The sequence below is a fragment of the Puma concolor genome, chromosome C2 (assembly GCF_028749965.1).
Source record: "Puma concolor isolate L17-30 chromosome C2, mPumCon1.1.hap2, whole genome shotgun sequence".
Taxonomy (NCBI): domain Eukaryota; kingdom Metazoa; phylum Chordata; class Mammalia; order Carnivora; family Felidae; genus Puma; species Puma concolor.
The window spans coordinates 158,815,220-158,834,702 of NC_141675.1; the positions used below are offsets into that span (position 1 = coordinate 158,815,220).

Below are 19,483 nucleotides of genomic sequence, written 5' to 3' on the forward strand. Positions count from 1 at the left end.
TGCCCAGCTCCAGGCCGTCTCTTGGGGTCCCTCTCTCAGAGCCTCAGCCCGAGCCCTTCCTCCCGATGTTGCCCAGCACTGGTGATCCAAATGCCAGCAGGGCTGCCCAGCCCATGTGGGACACCCCCGGCATGCCTGGGCTCCAAGGGTCAGCGTGAGCCGCGGCAGGGTATCGGCCCCGCCGGTCACGACTCTCCCCGGGTCCAGGGCCCCGAGGATGGTCACAGCCCCTCTGAGCGAGGGGCCCCTCCACCCTCCCACGAGCGGTCTCTGGCTTGGCTCGGGGTAGACTCAGGTAAGTCAGCGTGCAGCTGTGTCCACCCCCAGCACGACGAAGGGGGACCGTTGCAGTGAACCGGGCGGCCACCCCGCAGGACTGAGGTCCCAGGTCCCGCCTGTCCGTGGGAAAGAGGACCAGGACCGAGGGGCCACAGCCCACTCCACAGCCAGGCCACGAGGAGCCACGCTGCAGGGCCTTGGTGTGCCTGCTGGCTGAGGGCCCGGGTCTAGTCCGGGTCAGCCGCAAGCCCTGGGGGCGCTTGCACACGGCGCTGGTGAGGGGCGGTGCCTGCACTTGCCTGGGACCCTCGATAGCCCTGGACTCGTCCCGCCCCGACCGGCACCGGGCTGCTTCCTGTGGAAGGAGCAGGGCTGGCGTGAGGACCCGCCCGTGTCGGGTGCTCTTTGTCGTCCCGGGGCATCTGGGGGCTGAGCTCTTCCAGTCGGGGAGCTGTGGATTGCTGTCCTCTTAGCCTGGCGTCCTCACGGGTGGGCGTGCGGTGGGCGTGCTGCGGGGTTGGCCTGCTGTGGCCCACGGCCGGCCCTGCCCGGGAGCGTTTCCGCACGGCCTCCGGTCGGCGTTGGCGGTTTTCTCCGTCCAGTGAGCCGTCTGTAGCGCCGGAGCGTTTGTCCCGGGCAGCACGTGCTTCAGAAACTCCCTCTGCTGTCTTGGCAGGTGGTCAGGAGCCAGTCTGCCCGGTCACATCCTGCCTGCCGCTTTGTCGCTGGTGGCCGGAGGCCGTCTGTGACTGGCTCCCTCATCTGCAAGAGGGGCTGCTGGGGGACCCTGTGAGTTCATCCTTGCAGAGCTCTGATGACAGAGCGTGGCCCCCGCAGATGACAAGGAGGCTCATGGCGACCCCGCCTCCTCTCTCCTGGAGCCTGTGGTGGTGGCGCCCGTTGGCAGCGTGGCGGGCTGAGTGTTCATCAGACCGAAGTAGCTTGTCGGATTGAACCTTCTTGGGACTTCTTAGACATGTGGGCGGGTGGTGGGGTGCAGCCGTTTCGGGGGCCAGCATCTTGCTGCAGCGGACCTCTCCACGCACCGAGCGTCCGCGCCGAGCCCTGGCCGAGGGTTGGAAGGTAGGGGCTGGCTTCCCCCTGAAACTGCTTTTGTGAAAGGTAGCGCTTCGTGATCAGAAAAGTACTGTGTATTACAGGAAAGACTCAAGTCTACATCTGCCGCCAGGGACCGCTGTCCCTCTGTCCCCCTGTCCCCGTGTGGGGTGTTGCATTTGTGACCTCCCTGAGTGACCTCCCCATGCACACAGACTGACTTGGTTAGAGCTGATGTTGCCTGGCCCATTTCAGGAAGGGGCCAGCGGGCCCCTCGGCCAAGCTTGCCTCACCGCTCTTTGTCCGGACAGGGTCCCCACCTCGTGGAGCAGGCTTCCTGGGGGAATGTCCATCTGGGGATGGTCCTGGGTGCCCCCTGTGAGGTTGGCGGGATACCTTTGTCCGGTTGTCCGCACACAAGTGGGAGGCCTTCCTGGCCATGCAGAGAGGCGGCCAGCCTGTGTGGAGGGATGGTGCCCCTCAGGGCTGTCTGCCGTGGGCGTGGGGATTTCTGGAATTGTGTCCTGGGGCTCTTTGTCAGCAGAGTTGGGCCCAGTTGCAGGCAGGTCCTTGGGTGCTCCTGAGAGCCTTCGCTCCTCTCCCGCCACTCCAGAACCTTCCTTCCGTGGAGGGCCGCTGTCTTTACAGTGCTGTCTACCAGCGGTGGTCTTTGGACCCGATTGGGCACGTGGGGTTGTATGGCCGTGTGGGGGTCATTGGGTCACGAAGGGTGCCGCTCCCCCTGGGGTACAGCTGTGTCAGGGGCTGGAGAGGACGGGTTGGGAGATGCTGCTGAGCACGTGGCTGCTGTTTCTAACCCCGGCCCTCTGGACGCGGTGGCAGGGAGCTATTTAAGGTTCTCGGCGCCTTTCTGCTGCACGTGGAGCCCGACAGCAGCCCCCGCCGTGGCCGTGTGCTGTCACTCGTGTCCTTGGTGGCTGCGAGGAGGCCATTCCTTCACATGGTCCTGCGCTATCGGGGCTCAGTGCCCGCGGGCCCGGCAGCCGCCTCCCTTTGGACACCTGCAACCTGTCTGCTGTTTTCCATGGCCCACCGCAGGGTGCTCGGCAAAATCTGTGAGGTGGGGCCTCCTGGCCTCTTCCCAGTTGATGGGTCCTCACGTCCCTACCGCTCAGAGGGAGGCCCTGTCACATAAACGTGGGATGGCTGAACCTGAGTGTGGCCTGCGCTTGTCTGTCTGCCCGTGACTTCCCCCCCGACCGCTGTGCGGGCTCGGTGGTGGCTGCGGTCAGGGAGGGCGCGTGCGGTCTCTGGCGGGGAGCCCCCAGCAGGGCCTGTCCTTGCCCCACTTCAGGATCGTGCCGGTGCCTGGTACACCGTGGAGGGGAGGCCAGAGCATGTTGTGTGCACGCTGCTCGGGTGGCCCTCGGGGCAGCTCGCCCGATGTCCCCTTTCTTCAGCCCCTGCCCGAGGGAGACTGACCTCGGCCTGAGCGTCCCAGGGCGGAGGCACCGCCTGGCGCAGGTTGGACTGTAGGGGTGCTGTCTGTAGGCCTCCTTCCCTGAGAGAAAGGGGCCCGTGGCTGTGAGCTGTGTGCCTCCATACTTGGAATCCAGCCGTCCTGCTCACTGTCCCTCTGGCGCCTTGTTATCTGGAGGGTTTCCCCCACCTGGTTCCTCCTGCCAGTGGCTTGGAGTTCGTGATGGACATGGGCCAGCTTGGCAGAGGTGACGGGTTGCGGGAGAGCAGCCAGGAGGTACTCTGGTCATGCCGGGGGTGGGACAGTCTTCCCCGAGGAGAGCACGGCAAGACAGCCCCAGCCCCTCTGCCCCTGGGTCCCGGTCCCGCCCGGCGGTCTGGCGGGGCCCCCTTTGCGGCTGCAGAACCGAAACCAGCGGCTGCCCATCGGTCTTCAGTTCTGAAAGCAGGGACAGCCGGGTTATCCTGCGTCTTCACGTTAGAAGTTGGTCCTAAGGGTGTTGAATCTGCCCTTTTGACGCACACAACGGTTTGTGGCCTCTGGGAGTTCATCACTGGAGAGGTTTTTCATTAACAAAAAGGGTGCTTTAGCAGTAAAACTTGGTGGGTGTGTTTTTGTAAATATGTTGACGCGGCCTCTTTGGTCAATAATCTTGCCACTCTTCTCCCCACACGTTGTCTCTGATTAGAGCAATTTGTCCCCAATTTTTTTTGGTATCTGCGCTTCTTTTTTTTTTTAAGTCTGTCTCCTTATGGGGGTGCAGTGTAAGTCACGAAGAAGAGAGAGAAAGGGGAGGAAATCTAGCTGCACCATCCATAGGTGACCACCTGCCCCAGCCTTGCCGTGGTGCGGAGCACGGGCCTTCCCTGCGTGGCTGCATCTCTGGCCGCCTGGTGCTGGGCCAGTCCCCTCCCTCTGGGAGAGCCCACGGCGCTCGCCCACCAGTGGCTCCCTTCCTAGAGTAGGTGTCACGCCACTGCCCTCCCTAGTGGGTTGGGAGCGTGGCACACGCTAGTGTGGAGACTCAGTGCGGGGACTCCCTGCAGCCGTTCCCACCGCAGGCTTTGTTCCCACCCCGTGTGCGCGCATGGCCGGCCCTGGCCCCTCACTTCCCTGAGTGCCGGGCATGGTTGCCCATCAGCACGAGGCGACCTCGTTCCTCTGCAAGGCTGTTGGGGTTGTCATGTGAGGGGATGTCGGGTCCCCCATCTTTGTGGATGCCGGTGAATGTCTTTGTAGACAAAAATGTAGCAGTGGAATTGCTGAGTCAGATGCACAGACATTTAAAAAACCAGTGAACAGTTTTGGGAGCTAGATGGCCCCTTTGCTCCCGGGTCTGCATCCCAAGGCCCTGCGTGTGGCCCCAGGTGTTGGTGCTGCCTCGGACTGGGGTGACTGGGGATCGGACATAAGGAGCCTATAAAACAATGAACGTCAATAGACGTTGCCTCATGGCTTTCTCAAGACGCTGCCCCGTGGGAGCTTCTGCTTGGCACCTGAGTGGGCCTCTGCCTCCGTTTGGAGCCGGCTGGTGCTGACCTAAGTCTCTGCTCACGTGAAGGGGGAGCAGTGGGGGCAGGTTTGTAAACCGTGCGCTTCCTTAGAAGTTCCATTAACCATGTTTCTGTATAAGCAGCCTTTTCCTGCACCTTATTTTTTAGGCTGTTTTTTTTATTGATTCAGGAGAGCTATTTACATAGGAAGGAAGAGGCCTGTTTTGTTATGTATAGGTGTCCCCTGTCAGTCATGCTTTTTGAGTTTGTTCACATAACTTGTTGCAGAAGTTTTTAATTTGTATGTAGTCAAATCGGTGTTTTCTTTGTGTTTTGTACTCATTTGTGTTTTTTGCAGTACTTTTATGGTTTTGTTTTTTATTTACGTATCTAATCAGTTGGGACCTTATTTTGATGTATGGAAGGACGGGACCGATTCCCACTTTATTTCCCCCAAATCTGTGTCTTAGGTGTGGTGGGAGTGTCGGTGTCCCGAGATGGCCTTGTCCATGGGGTTAGTCTCACCGACCTGCCTCGGAAGCGGTTCTGACACCTGCAGCTGCCTGTGCCCGAGCGTTTGCGCACGTTCATTGGTGCCGTGACAGTAGCTTCTTGATGTCATTTACAGGAAAACTAGTTATGTATTGACTCTCCTCCCAATTCCATGAGAGCAGAAGCCCTGTGAGAACACATCAACCGTGTCCTCCCCGGACTCAACACCAGGAGCCCAGGGCCCGTCTTCCGCACGTCCCGCACGGGCAGCAGGCTGTGTCGGAGGCGGGCCACTGGGGTATAGGCATGTGGGCGTGGCTGGGCCGGCCACACGGGCTCCTTGCTGAGCCCTGTTGACTTTGTACTTGGCCCCCACGAGGCCGGTGTGCCGCAGAGGCGGTTCCCCTCTTACAGACGAGGAGACTGCTGTGTCGCTCCCCCGAAGAGCCGTGTCTCGCCAGAGGAGGGTGCGTCTTACCGTCAGCCTTTCCCGTCAGAGCAGCCCGTCCCTGTGTTTGTGCCCGCGCTTTCTCTCCGGGACGCCCGCAGTCGTGGTGTCTGTACCTGAGGTTGCTGCCTTGAGGCTGGGGAAGCGACCCCCCTGGCCAGGAGGCCTCCTGTGCTCAGCATGGTCGGTGGGTTGGTTGTTGTAAGTATTGTTTTTAGGTTCCGGAGAATTGCTCCGAGCCTCGGGATGGGTGTGAACTGCTCACTGGGTCCCGAGGACACCCTGGGCCAGCCAGGCCTCCCAAGCCTTGGTGTTCCCGGCACCTGCCGGCGTGAGCTCGGGTGGGCACTCGGGCTGGGGCGACGTGCCCCAGAGTGTGTAGTTGCCGTCCCTTTGTCACGCGTCAGAAATGCTGCTGGACACCTCTCCCCCTCGGAGAGGCAGCTGTAGCATTGACTCCGGCGGGGGTGCTTCTGGAGGTCAGGGCACACCCAGGATCGTGGCTCTGGAAGGGACTGGGGCCCAGGTTTGCATACGGTACTTTTAACCCCCCCTACTGGACACCAGAGAGGCCGGCGTGATCGCACCCAGCCCCATTTTCCCGAGGCTGGTGTTTCTGCCGTCGTGGGTCACACAGAGCTTCTGCACGGAGAAGGCGACTGGAGGTTTGGTCTGCTTAAATCCGTCACGAGGATCAGAACCGGGGCCACCCATGCCCACGCCGCACTCGGGCCTGTTGGCCTTGACGGCACGTGCTCGTTGGCCTCTCTTCGCGTGGTTCAGGGCAGGCCCTGCCCCTGGGCCTCAGCGTCTCCCTCAGTGAAACGGCACAGCCGTAGCGCCTCACCCTCTAACCTCCGCCGGCACAGGAGTGAGGCTGACAGAGGTGAGGTGGGGGTAACCGTGAGCCAGAGCAGAGCAGACCTCGGGGGGCTCTCTGGGGCTCTATCTGGAGCAGGAGTTCCTAGGGGGTGTGAACTGGTGCCCCGGGTCGCTGGCCCCTGTGGCAGAGGCCTTGTCAGTGTGTCCTTAAGGAGAACCCAGTTCAGCAATGCCGTGGGGCCACCGTTGGCCTGACTGGGATTCCCGTCCGCCTGGAAGAGGTGTCCTTACCCAGAGGGGTGAGGGCGGCCTGTCCAGCGTTGAGCCCAGGGGATCCCGGTGTGGGGCCGTGGCAGGGGCTTGGTGCTAGGACTGGAGAGAGGTGAGGGCTTCAGGGGTTAGTGGACCGGACAGGCCACCTCTGTGTCCCCCTGGGCATCCTCTGACCCATCTCAGCCTGTTCTCCTGGGGTGTGTCCCCCACGGACCGTGGTGCCAGCGTTCAGGGGCGTCCCCTTTCACAGCTGTTGGCTCAGGCCCCGGGGACACTCTGATGGGCAGACACCAACCGCAGGGACCTGGGCGCAGGGGTCAGAGCCGGTGCCGGAGAGGGTGTGTCTGGGGTTTGCCGTAAGTGACCGAGGTGGGTGGGAGTGGGGGCAGCTGGAGCGCGCGTGGTTCTCCGCAGTGTCCCCCCCCCCGCGTGTGTTTGAGAATCTCCGTTAACAAGGCTGGCACGGAGCCAGGTCCCCCGCCCCTGCCAGGACCTGTCTCTCTTCCTACAGTCCCGAGAGACACCCTCCAAGGTGGCCTCCGCTCCAGCTCCGACTGCGTCCAGGGACCCCGAGGTGCACCTGGGCAGCCGTCTTGCCTCGCCCGGTCTCGGGCTCTGGCTGCGTAGGCAGCCCTGACGCCCCAGATCCCACCTTCTCTGTGAAGCCTGTGCTTTCGCGGCTTCTCCTCAGGGCCCGTCCGCCTGGCCCACCGGCCCCTGCGCCCGCCCTCTTATCGGTCTCTTTCCAGGCTGTAGCCTCAGTGCAGAACGTGGACTTTGCCCGGTCCTTGGGGGTTTGGGCTTCTGGAACCCTCCGGATGCCCTGGGTGGGGGGGCCCGGCAGGGACACTGAGGTGAGCAGGGCTTGTGGCGCCTGTCCCGGTGCCTGCCGCCCGTGCCCAGTGTGGCAAGCATCTGTGTCCCTCCTGGGCGCGTGGGGCCCTCTGCCAGTGCTTCCGGGTGGCTTCTGTGGGACCTCACTGCCCACGCGCTCGGCCATCTCACAGGGCCCGTGTGTCTGGTTCCCGTTTCCCCGGTGCGGGACGGGCTGCTGGGCGGAGGCTCCTGGGGCAGAGCAGGGTGGGGGCCCCGATGCAGCGTGGCCACGAGTCAGTCAGTCCTCCCTGGTCGTAGACTTGTTTTTATTTCCAAGTTATTTCAAATTATAGCAAGTTGTAGGAGTGCGGGGAAGGTGTCTCCCTGGGCCTTTGAGGGCGAGCTGCCTACATGCCCCGCCGTCAGATGCTTCCCTGGGAGGCCGCCCTCTTGCCTTCGCCTGTTGGATGTGCGGGTCACTTGGCCTCCGCTGCCCAGGCTCCTGCCCCAAACAGATGCCCCCTGACCCCACAGTGGGCACCGTCATTACCCCGTTTGTGGCTTGACATGGCAGTGGGACGTGTGGACCTCTCACCCCCCACCCTCAGAGGCCCCTGACGCCTGCACGAGGCTGCACAGATGGCCTCCCTGCCTCGCATCAGGCTCGCGCCTGGCGGCCGGACCCCATGGTGGGTATGGTGCCGGGCGCAACACGGGTGGGGGCTGCTGGTTGGAGCAGTGTTGGTCCTGGGCGTCCACACCGTGCAGCCCCTCTGTTCGCCCTCTCACACCCACCCCATTCTGAGCTGCTGAGGGTGACTGACAAGTCACAGGGCCTCTGCTCCCCAGGGGAGTGAGGGGTCAGGGCGGTGAAGAGAAAAGTAGGTCAGCTCCAGCACGTCCGGGAGTTTCGACACAAGGCCACGGCGTGCAGGGTCTTAGTCTTGGAGAAGGGATTAAATTCTCCCGGGAGTCTCGGGCTACAGGGTTTGTGCACGTTCCTGAGGTGACAAGTCTGTCTGACAGGTGCACCTCCTTCCTCCAGACGGAGCTTGTTTCTGGACTGTTGTGGCAGTGGCGTCAGGGATCTGCTGTCGTAGCAGGAAAATCTGCGTGGAGTGGAGATAAATGGGGAGATGTGCGTGTCCCACAGCACCGGCCCCGTGTGGAACAGGCCCCGGGCTCCGCCGCGTTGTCCCTGGGGAGGCCTGTTGAGGCCGAGGCAGTGGAGCCAGCCTGGAGGCCGCTCTGTGTTTAGAGCAGGCCCGAGGCAGAGACCCTGGCTGCAGCGTGGGGCGTCGCCTGGCCCGGCGCCCTCCAGCCCACGTTCCCACACGCCGCAGCCGTGCCGTGGGGCAGAGAGCCGGCAGACCGCGTCCTCTCTGCTCCCGGAGCCTGGCAGTGGCGCTCTGCTGCTGCCCCCAGGTCAGGCAGCCCTCCCCTCCCTGGTCGGAAGAGTTTCAAAAGGGCCACAACGATCTCTCGGGCTTTGTGTCGTAAATCTACGGATCGTGCGGAGAGTTACCTGCTCTCCGCCCCACTGCTCACTCGAGGATGCGGAGGCGGAGGCTGAGGGGCTCGGTACCCAGTGAGAGGTCCCTCCTCCGGGGGGTGTCCTGTGGCCCGGGTGAAGTCCCGGCCCCGCCCATTTCCTGCCCTTAGAGAAGGGAGGGCCCGGAGAAGGGGAGTCCCAGCCCCGCGTGACGCGCCAGCCAGCACATCCTCGGGGCTACACGTGGCTTCCGGCGACACGGGCTGGCCATCTTCGTCTAGCTGGGAGTCCATGTCTGCTCAGCGTGGCACAGGCCCCAGCGGCGTCAGCTCTGCCACCACCCGCCGCCCCCGCACGTAGCTTTGGGGGCAGGGGCTCCTCTGTCTTGCCCCCATCCCGTCCACCTGCCGAGGAGGAGAGGGCCTCCCCGGGGTCAGCAAGACGGACCCGGGAAGCCTCGTGTCCTGCAGCCAGGGCCGTGTGTGATATCTGAGCTCTCTGCGAAGCTTCACCTGTGCCCATGTGGCTCAGGGTTTATTCCAGTCTTGTGTCTCCGGGACCCTGCAGGACTGTGGTCCCCAGGGTGCTGGCCCGATGGGCTCAGCTGTCACGCTCCCTTCCGGTCGCACTCATAGTTCTGTGAGCGTTCCTCTGAGACTGGGTTTTCTGTCCTGTGAAACGGGGCCAGTTCGTAGGGTTGTTGCCAGAGATGTGCCCTAAAGGGCAGCAGGTTTCTTCAGGCAGTTAGTGAAGCAGTGTCACAGCTCTGCCCCCTTCCTTCGTGGGCTGTCCTGCCACCGCCTCGGCGCCTGGCCGGAAAGTGCGTGTCTGCTCGTGAGCTGTGTGGCATCTCTGGACCTCACGGCCACATGGTGGCCCGTCCTGGAGGCCATCCCGGAGTCAGGGCGGGAGGGTTTGCTGGTGAGGCCCGCCTGCGGGCCTCAGAGGGACACTGCTGCAGGGCTCCCTCCCGACACGCGCTCCACTCACCCCATGTGCTCTGTCCCCAGATGCGGACGCCCGGGCCATTTTGCCCAAGAAGGAGAAACTGAAGCTGAGGCGTGAGAGGTGGCTGCAGAGTAAGTACCTCCCTCGCCTCCCGGCTTGATGCCCCCCCCAGACGGTCCCCGTCCTCCCTGCACCTGCCGCTCTGGGCTCCTCGCGGCGTCGGCTCGTCAGCACGCAAGCGATCCTGCGTGTCGTGAGTGTGTCACCTCAGAGCCACTCAGGGTGTCCGTGAGGTCACCTTCCTGCCAGTGGTGACCTTCCGGACTTTTCTGCGGGCCACGGCCGCGCGGTCGTTCTCTCTGAGGGCCTCCAGCGGCCGCCTCACCACACCCGGTGCCTCTCTGCCCACCAGTCGCCTTTTGGAAGACGGGGTTATTTTTCGTGATGCCGAGTGCTCACTGATGCTCTTCTGAAGGTTTTCTTGTGAGGATTGCTTTGCAATTTGTTTCTTATCGCACCTTTTGAGTATGATTCTGTTGACTTTTGAAAATAATTTGTGATACCCTGTGTATTCTCTCGTGGTTAAAGTTAGTTTTCGTTGGAAGTATCTTTTGTTTATTTTGAGAGAGAGAGAGAGCGCATGTGTCTGGACACACACGTGTGCGGGGGAGGGGCAGAGAGAGAGAGAAGCAGAGCAGGGCGGAGCAGGCTCTGTGCTGTCACCGCGGACCCTGAAGTGGGGCTTGGACCCTTGACCCTGGGATCAGGGCTTGAGCCGAAATCAAGAGTTGGATGCTTAACAGCCTGAGCCATGCAGGCGCCCCTCCTTGAAGGTTTTAAAGAAAACATACTTCTTAAATTTTCTAGAGAAATTTGCCTGTTTCTCCCACAATTATTTTACTTTTTGGTCACTTTGGGGAAGTTCCTTAAGGAAGTGATTCATTCATTGATTTTCTTTGTCACGGTTCCTGGCACGGAGACGTACAGAATATCCTCTGTGTACTAGATTTGGAAAACTGATAGACGGTGGCCACTGGGACCCTGCACGTGTCTGGGCTGCAGCGTTGAGCTGATGTTTAAAATTTTCTTCCCGTGCTGGTCGGTGTCTTTGTCTCACCGCTTGGGTCAGTCTTGGCCACCTGTAGTTTCCCGTAAAACATCTCCTCTAATCCGATCTCTGCCCTCACTAGCAAAGGGCTGCGGGCCCCTCGTCATCAGAGCCCCTGTTCGCTGTCCTGTGTTTGCACCCGTCTTCCATCTCTTCCGTCCCGGGAGTCAGTTCCTGTATTCGCTTGTTACTTCTACTTTCTCTGGGTCTGAATTCTCAGTTTCTGTTGTTTTAACACGCTGTTCTTTCTTTCTTTGAGTTTGAGTTACTTAGCTCATTTGTCTTACAGTTTTGTTCAGGAACGGCGGGCTGTGGTGGTGCCCACGTCACCCCACTCGGTCTTACCTAGTATTCTGTCATGAAAAATGTCACGCAAGAGCAGGGGGAATGTTACGGGGAAACCTGAAACCACCACCTCGGTTTTACGTGGACACTTCTTCTTTCCCACGTCTGCTCGTCTGTCCGTTTCTGTCCGTCTGTCCACCACCCGCATTCTGTGCACAATCCTGAGTGGCAGACGTCAGCACACTTTCTCCCAAATAGTTCTACGGTTCAGCGTCTGTTGATGGTTTTTCATTTTTATTTTGAGGTGAAATTGGGTGCAGTGAAGTGCCAGGCAGCGATTTGTGACCGATGCGCACACGTGTGCAACCAGAGTCCCTTTGAGACACAGAAGGCCACCGTCACCGGCGAGTCCCCGTGCGCCTTCCCATGCAGTCCCCTCGCTCCGCATTCTCGACTACCCTGCAGGTGACCCCTGTCTCATTTCTTTGGAGTCTCACTAGATTTTACCGCTCTAGACGTCACGTACGTGGAATCTCGTAGGACGTGCTCTCTTCGTGTCTGGGTGTCTTTGCTTCACGTGGTGTTTTTGAGAGTCCTCTCTGCTGAGCGCAGCTGTGGCCCGTGCCCGTCTGTCGCCGAGAAGGATTTCTTTATCTGGATGTGCTCTTTGCTACCCACTTTCCTATGGACGGACACCTGGTCTTTTTCTCTTTTTAGCTACCATGAAAAAGGCTGTGAACATTCTTCACAGGTCTTTTTGTGGAATATGTTTTCATTTCTCGGGGATGAGTAGCTGGGAATGGAACGCGGGGTCATAGGGCAGGTGTATGTTTAGTTTAATAAGCAGCTGCCAGACGTTTCCTAGAGTGGTTGTACACTTACGCTCCCGCCGGCCGCGGAGGCGCGTTCCGCCCGCGCCACGGCTCTGCCAGGGCGCGGCGGCGGCCGAGTGCCAGGCGGGGTGTCAGCCGCTCCTCGTGGCGTTGGCGCTCGTTACCGCCACCGGGCATCTCGCCGGCCGCTCCCGCTTGCACGGCACGTCCGGTCGTGTGTGGTTTCGTGAGGCTCTTTGCCTTCTGTTCCTGAGCTCCAAGAATTGTTCTTCCGTCCGGGAGGCCAGCCCTGGGTCATGTACACGTGTTGCAGATTTTCTTCCAGACTGTGACTTTCCTGGTCATTCTCCTGACAAGTTTATTGATTTGAGAGACAGACCGCGCGAGTGGGGGAGGGGCAGAGAGAGAGAGAGAGAGAGAGAGAGAGAGAGAGAGAGAGAATGGATCCCACGCAGGCTCCACGTTACTCGAACCCACCAAACTGTGAGGTCGTGACCTGAGCCAAAATCGAGTCGGACACTTACCCGACTGAGCCACCCAGGCGCCCCAATGATTTAAAAATTTTTATTTTAGAGAGAGAGCGTGCATGCGAGGGGCAGAGAGAGAGGGAATCTCAAGCAGGCTCCACTCGGCGCGGAGCCCAGTGCGGAGCTCCATCCCATGACCCTGAGTGATCTGAGCCAAAACCAAGAGTCAGATGCTCAACCGACTGAGCCACCCAGGTGCCCCATCAGGCTAGTTTTCAATTAAACCATTTAGGATAAAGGAGTGACAGTCTCTGGGAACCTTCCAGAGCCAGCCAGGGGGGAGCGGTAGGGGCAGGAGGAGCCTCCTACCTACCCCCAAAACACTCAGAACTTGCTGCTCTAGACCACATAGTTGGTAGAATGGACCTTTCCCTGTCCGTCTTTGCTTATGAGCGGGCCGGCCGTGAGACTGTTCCTGGGGGACAGGCATCAGTGTGTGGTCTGTCAGGCCCAGCACCCCCAGAAGGGTTTACTTGGAGAGAAGTCCGTCAAGGGGGCTATCTCCAGCCTAGGTACAAAGATGTCGGAGCCCGTGAGGGGAGGGGAGGCCCCGACCCGCCTGCCTGGAAGGAAGAAGGGTGGCTTCGACGCCAGAAGAGGGCATGGCAGGGTCCAGGCCTCGGAGGACACTCCGGGGGGGCACCTCTGCCTCCCTCCCTGTGCGGCCCCGTCTCTGGCTGGGAGACGGGAGCGACCCTGGGGCTCAGCGCAGAAGCAGGGGAGAGCCGGCTGGGCGGGGACCGTGGGGACGGCGGCGAGGTCGCCCCTGCCGAGAGCTGCCGGCCTGGAGCGCCTGTGCTGAGCCGCTTGGCACGGAACTGACACCCCCTTAAATTCACTGTTCTCACTCCCTGAGCCCCCGGGCTGGAATGAAAGGGCACCCAAATCTGAGGATAAGGTAATGTTTCAGCCCCACGTGAAAAAGTTACAGAGCTGTTTAGGTAACACGGGCAAAGCCGAAGACCGCATTCACTGCCAAGTTCCATACGGGGGTAACCGCCGGCTGGTGGTGCAAGATTAAAGTCGCACACATTTTTGTATTTACCTGGGGTGTGTGTGTGTGTTCGTGCGTGTGTATGTGCGTGCACGCGTGTACATCAGTGCCTGGCGCCTGTGTTTTCTGGCTTTACGTTTCTGTTTGTTTTATTTGTCGTGTTTCATTGTTGCTTAGTTTTTGGGACAGCAGGTGGAAGGCTGCCCTTCACACCTGCCCGGTGACGCCACACTGTTGGGATTTCTGTCACTTCACAGTTTGCTTCAGTGTCCGGGAGGCCTACTGTCTTGTTGCTTGTTCTTCTAAAAAACGTTTGGCTACTCTTACCATTCAGTTCTCTTAAAAACGAGATTTGGGGGTGCCTGGGTTGCTCAGTTGGTTGAGCATCCGACTCCTGATTTTGGCTCAGGTCATGATCTCCTGGTTGAGATCAAGCCCTGCATTGGGCTCCACGCTGAGCCTGCTTGGGATTTTCTGTCTGTCTCTCTCTGCCCCTCAACTGTTTGTGTGAGTGTGCACACCTGCTCTCTCTCTGTCTCTCTTAAAATTAAAAAAAAAAAAAAAAAATCTAGGGGACGCCTGAGTGGCTCAGTTGGTTGGGCATCCGACTTCGGCTCAGGTCCGACTTCGGCTCATGGCTCGTGAGTTCAAGCCCCATGTCGGGCTCTGTGCTGACAGCTTGGGGCCTGGAGCCTGCTTTGGATTCTGTGTCTCCCTCTCTCTCTGCCCCTAACCCACTTGCATTCTGTCTCTGTCTGTCTCAAAAATAAATAAACATTAAAAAAAAATTTTTTTTAAAAATAAGATTTGGAATTAGTTTGGTGGGTTGATTGGGCCGGCCGAGCTCTGCCCTATGGGTTCTCACTGCCGCCCACCCTCCCTAGGTGCTGAGCTGCCCATGACAGATTGGTGTGGGGCTTCTGATGTTTTGCCAGAGAATATGAGGTTTCTGGTAGATAATCTCCTGCCAAATTAGAGAATGTCCTTCCGTTCACGGCTCAATTATAACTTTTACGGTGAGTGGATAGTGAGTTCTTTTTTGTTTAATTTAATAGAAACTTTTTAATGTTTATTTTTGAGAAAAAGGGAGAGAGTGAGCGGAGGAGGAGCAGAGAGAGAGAGGGAGACACAGAATCGGAAGCGGGCTCCAGGCTCCTAGCTGCCCGCACAGAGCCCGACGCGGGGCTTGAACCCACACACTGCGAGATCGTGACCTGAGCTGAAGTCGGACGCTTAACCGACTGAGCCACCCAGGTGTCCCCAGGATAGTAAATTCTTGCATCTTCCTTTTGGCATTTCTTATAGCGATGGTGGCCTTTCTGTTGAAGCAGACCGCTGCAGACCCCCTGGCAGACGTCCCTGCGTCGAATCACCCTTGGTGCGCCTTGGACACGCTCCAGCTAGTTAACACGTGTTACTAATTTAAAGCATTTCCACTTGGATTTGCTAATGTCTGTGCAGCCGTGTGTAGGTGTCTTCCCCGGAGCCTCGGGCCTGTGCTTTGCTGCCCTCAGTCCCGGTGCCGGTCTGTCAGCACGCCCGCCCTGGCCTTTGCAGCCGTCCTAGGATGTTTGCCTCCCGGAGAAGCAGCGCCTGGTTAGATGGGACCTCAGTAAATTGTTTATCCTCTCCCTGGCAGGATGGGAAGTACCGACCTGTCCCCTTGTGATCCTGACGGTCCGGAGCGTTGAGGGGCGGCCATCCTTGTCCCCTGGAGCCCAGCTCTTCGGGGCAGGGAGAGCAGCCTCACTCCCCAGGGCCCCCTGGGCTCTCTGGGACCCTGGTTGGGGGCAGCTTGCGTGTCTCTGACTTTGGAGCAGGCGGGGTGGGCTCTTCAGAGCTGGCCCCGGACATCCGAGGGACTTTGGGGTGCGCGGCGCTGCCCTGGTGCCGTGGGCTCGGAGGGGGCCGGCTCCTGTGTCTGTGGACGGAGCCTCCCTTAGTGCTTGTCCCTGGCAGGTGGGTGCTTGCAGTTTCTAGAAACGATTTCTGTGCAGAGGCTTCCTGGGGCCCCACTATATCAACTCCCCTACGTGGGGACGCACTTCCTCCCTCCCGGTCCCGAGAGACACTTGGAGAGCACAGGAGATGTGGCCCTGCTGTAGGTGACTCACTGTTTAAATCCTTGTCCGTTTGCCCGCTTCTGACTGCACATCCCTGCTCCTGCCCCCAAAAGGCACAGGCCGCCGTGCTAGTGTCCCTTTTCAGAAGGAGAAGGCCTCCGTGCCTGCAGTTCAGTCTCGTCATTCTGCCATTAGGAATTGTGCCTCTGTGACGGGGTGCCGGCCTGCCCCCGGGCTCCCGGGGTGCCGGCAGGAAGGAAGCTGCCCATCCTTCATTCTCTGCTTCTCTCACTGACCTCACGTCTCCTCTTCCCCAGAGATCGAAGCCATAAAGCTGGCCGAGCAGAAGCGCAAGGCAGAGCGGAGACGGAGGGCCACGGTGGTGGTGGGGGACCTGCAGCCCCTGAAGGACGCCCTCCCTGAGCTGCTGGAGCTGGAGGCCGGTGGCCGGCGGCCGCGTTCTGCAGGGTGAGCGTCTGTGTGCGGCTGCCTCGGGAACTTGAGGCTGCGAGGCCGGGCCTGGGGCCAGAGCGGGAGAAGAAATGGCGGAGGGGAGGGGTAGGCAGGCAAAGGCCCCAGAGAGGCCTGGCCCGGTTGTTGATGCAGAAACGCTTGCTTCCACGGGCCCAGCCGCGAGGTCAGCAGGGGGTGGGGCCTCCCTTGGCCAGCACGTCGAGGAGGGGCGCCTGCCGGCCGTTTGGGCCTCAGAACGGCTTCGCCGGGAGGGCTGCTGCATGGGGGGCGGGGTGTCCCTCCTGTACCGCTGCTGGGCTCTGTTCCCCGTGTGCCCTCTGCTTCACTCCCCAGAGACGCAGCCTGGCACCGTGCCCCCTGCCTCTGGTACCCCGTCCGAGACGCACACGTCCCGGTAGCGCTTCCTGCCGCCCTGCTGTGCGTGCTCTAGAGAAGCCGGTCCCTCTGCTGTCCCCTCCCCGCTCATAGGCTTGAGGGCGGGGGGCGTCAGGCCGTGTGCTCAGGGCCACTCGGCTGTAGAGCCGGAAGCTCCCAGGCCACCTCCTGGGACGGAAGCACCTAGAGCATTCGGTCCGGCAAGGAGTCGGGTGGCCATCACCCCTGCGGCCGCAAGCTTTGCCTTGGGTCCCTGTACTCCCTCCCGCCCGGTTGTGCCTGGCCGGGAGCCCCCAGCCCCATCTCGCCAAGAGCAGGCCCAGCCCATCAGCATTCATCACAGGAGGTGTCCGGGCCTCTTCCTGGCCTTCTGTGGCCGGATTCCTCGGAGCCCGGGAGGAGGCCGTGCTGCTGGGGTTAGGTCCCCCCGGTGGGTGACTTCAGAGGGTGTGGACGGCACAGATGGCTCCGTGACTGCTCTTGTCCCCACCCTCTGGGCAAGTCCCAGAGTCCGGGTCGGACAGGACGTGGTGTGGGGATGGCCTTGGCACCCTGGACACCCAGACCTGAACGCAGGGGTCCCCAGGCACCCACTGGGACACACTGACCGAGGCCCCGGGCCACTCCAGGCTTGTTCCACATCCGTGATGTGGCCTCCCGGGGCGATGGCAGCAGGGAGCCCGGGGCTTGGGGCTTTTGGAGCATGCCTACCCCTGGCCGTGTCCCAGCCTCCATCCGTGTGGGCGCCACAGAGGGCTCCTGACACGAGCCAGCACGCGGACGGTCGACAGTCCTGCTGCTCCTTGGGAAGGTTAGCTTCTCTAGAAATCAGTCCTCTGGGCAAGAGAGTGTCAGGTGAAGGTCGTATTTTCCGTTCTGACGAACCGGGTGGGGAGCCCCATGCAGCCGAGCCACCGGGCCAGCGGGCACAGGGGCGAGGCCGCCCATCCGCGGGACTCCGTCGGGTCCGGGTGGCCTTGGGCATGTCTTGAGGCTGCTGCCGCCGCTACCCTGGAGCGGCCCCCGGCTGGTGGCTGCTGCTGGAGAGCTGGCTAGAGGTGGCAGCATGGCTCCACTGGCCGCCCCCCCCCCCCCACCCCCACCCCCGCCGGGTGGACTCGGGTTCGCTCGCTGGGCTATGGGTTTACGCAGGAGTCTGTGTGTTCCCACCGGCGTCGTTTGGTGTTTCTTCCACACACTTGGTTTCCGAGGCCCCTGGGGGCCGGGCGTGCCCTGTGGGCTCACCCGTGGCAGGGGAGTGACAGCAGTGAGGGTGGACGTGCCGGGGGTCACCCGCCTTGGGACTGCGGGCCTGGCTACCCGGAGTTTGCCAGGAAAGCATTTGCCTGTTTGACAGGGAAACTGAGGCTTCAGGGCTACAGTGGTTTTCCCAAGGTTTATGCTGGGTCAGCCGATGTCCAGAGCCACTGCCTCCAGTGCCGGTGAGGCTGGGGTCACCTGTGCGGGTACCTGAGCAGCGAGCCAGGCTGTGTGCTCTGAGCCGCACGGCATTCCCGCCGGGGGTGGGGGGTGGTCTCAGTCCAGCCACCATCTGCTGTGCTCGGTCTGCAGCCAGAACCAAGCTCGGAGGCCACGAGTGAGTGGCTGCCCTTCTACGAGCTCTCTGCCTTGGTCATTTCAAAGCAGACCAAGGCCCGGACCTGTGTGGACAGAGGGGACAGGACTGAGGGGTTGGCTGGGTTTGTGCTGGGGTGTTGGCTCTGCTCACCCCGATGGCCTTGGGGATTCACCCTGTCTGCCTTTGTCCGCAGGACGGGAGCCTCCCCCCGGGAGCTGCTTACCGGGGTCCTAGCCGTGCCCTGAGGCTCGGTGACCATCTTGGCCTCCCACCTTGCTAGGGGGGTCACCTGGCCCACGGACACCGAGGGGACTCCCAGATGTGTCTCTGCTGGCAGAGCTGGAGGGCTGTGGGAAGCATCAGTGGATTTTACCATTTTACAGACCTTGGGTGGCCCAAGGCCTGGGATGCCGGCCCGTTCTGCGAGGGGTCTGCTCCCGGGTGAATGCAGGGTCAGCAGCGAGAGGAGCAGAGCCGAGGTGGCCTGGGGCAGAGGGTGACTCGGGAAAGCCTGGCCGTAGGCTCGGAGTCTGGGACGGGCCCTTGGGGATGCACGTGGCCGTCTTGGCGGCCCTGCCTGAGAGCGGGCACTCGAGTCAGCGTGAGTGAGAGGAGAGGCGGGTGCAGGTGCTCTCTTAGGCTCAGGAGACAGGTCTTTCATTCATATTTTATCAGAAAACATGAATAAAGAACGAGGCCTTCTGGTCTAGAGGCTAAATTTAGGTGTTGGCTCCGGGCTCTGGTTTTCTCGCCCTTCTTGCCGCCCGCCACGTAGACGTGTCTCTTGGTACCGGTTCCCCAGGGAGATGGGCTGCGCTGGGTCCTGTGGGGAGTCCCACGGTGAGAAGGGGTCCAGGGTCCCCACGCTGACCTGCTTCTCTGTGTCCCCAACAGGGTGAGGGTGAGCAGGAGGCCCCGGCCCGCCGAGTTGAGCCGCATGAGTGCCGCGCAGAGGCTCCAGCTCCTGTGAGTAGGGCCCACCCGCACGTGGGGCTCCGCCGCTCCCAGCCCTCTCCTCCCGTCATGCCCCCCGTGCTGTCCGCTGTCCGGCCCGGGTCCGCCCGGGCACCGCGGACCGCTTGGCGTGCGGCACCCTGTTTCCAGCTGGGCTGGGGGCCCCTTCCGTGGGCAGCAAAGGGAGCGGAAGCTACCAGAACCAGCGCTGCCAGCCCTTGGGGGTCCCCGTTGGAGCCCAGGGCCCCCGGCCATCCCGGGCATCGGGAGCGGACACCTGGCTTGGGCAGTCGGTCCAGAGGGGGCGGTCTCCCTGACGACAGCCAGGAAGGCACCTTGAGGTTTGGCCTTGCCTGTCCTGCCCCCACCTGCCCCAGGCCGGGCGGCCCCTGCTGCGACACATCCCCCCCTGGCCCAGACTGCTTCTGGAACTGCCATCCTGAGGTTTCGGACCGGGTCCCCTTAGTTTCCGTGCAGAGGTGACGTCCCCCAGGGGTGCCCACCAGACTCGAGCTGGCCCTGGCGCATCTGAGAGGGGCTGGCTGGGCTCAGAGACCGGCGGGGGGGGGAGGGTGGCAGCCACCGCCTGGACTCGGGGGGCCCCGGACCCCCACCCTCGGAGGAAGCCGTCCCGTCTCCCATCGCACCTCTGTCGCCACGGCGCCCTCTGCGAGAAGGGCCGGTCTCGGGCTGGCGGGTGCGGAGCTCCCGCCCCTCCGTGACTGCGGATT

General features: G+C 61.5%; 1 protein-coding gene across 1 annotated transcript in view; it reads left to right on the plus strand.

Moving 5' to 3' along the window:
• The window catches only part of SLX9 (SLX9 ribosome biogenesis factor), a 33,485-nt gene that overhangs the window by 12,273 nt on the left and 1,729 nt on the right, over nt 1–19,483 (plus strand). The window contains exons 3-5 of the mRNA XM_086676151.1: nt 9,623–9,691; nt 15,688–15,838; nt 18,693–18,764. Coding sequence (XP_086532277.1) covers nt 9,623–9,691; nt 15,688–15,838; nt 18,693–18,764 — 292 coding nt within the window. The remainder of the gene's footprint in view (nt 1–9,622; nt 9,692–15,687; nt 15,839–18,692; nt 18,765–19,483) is intronic.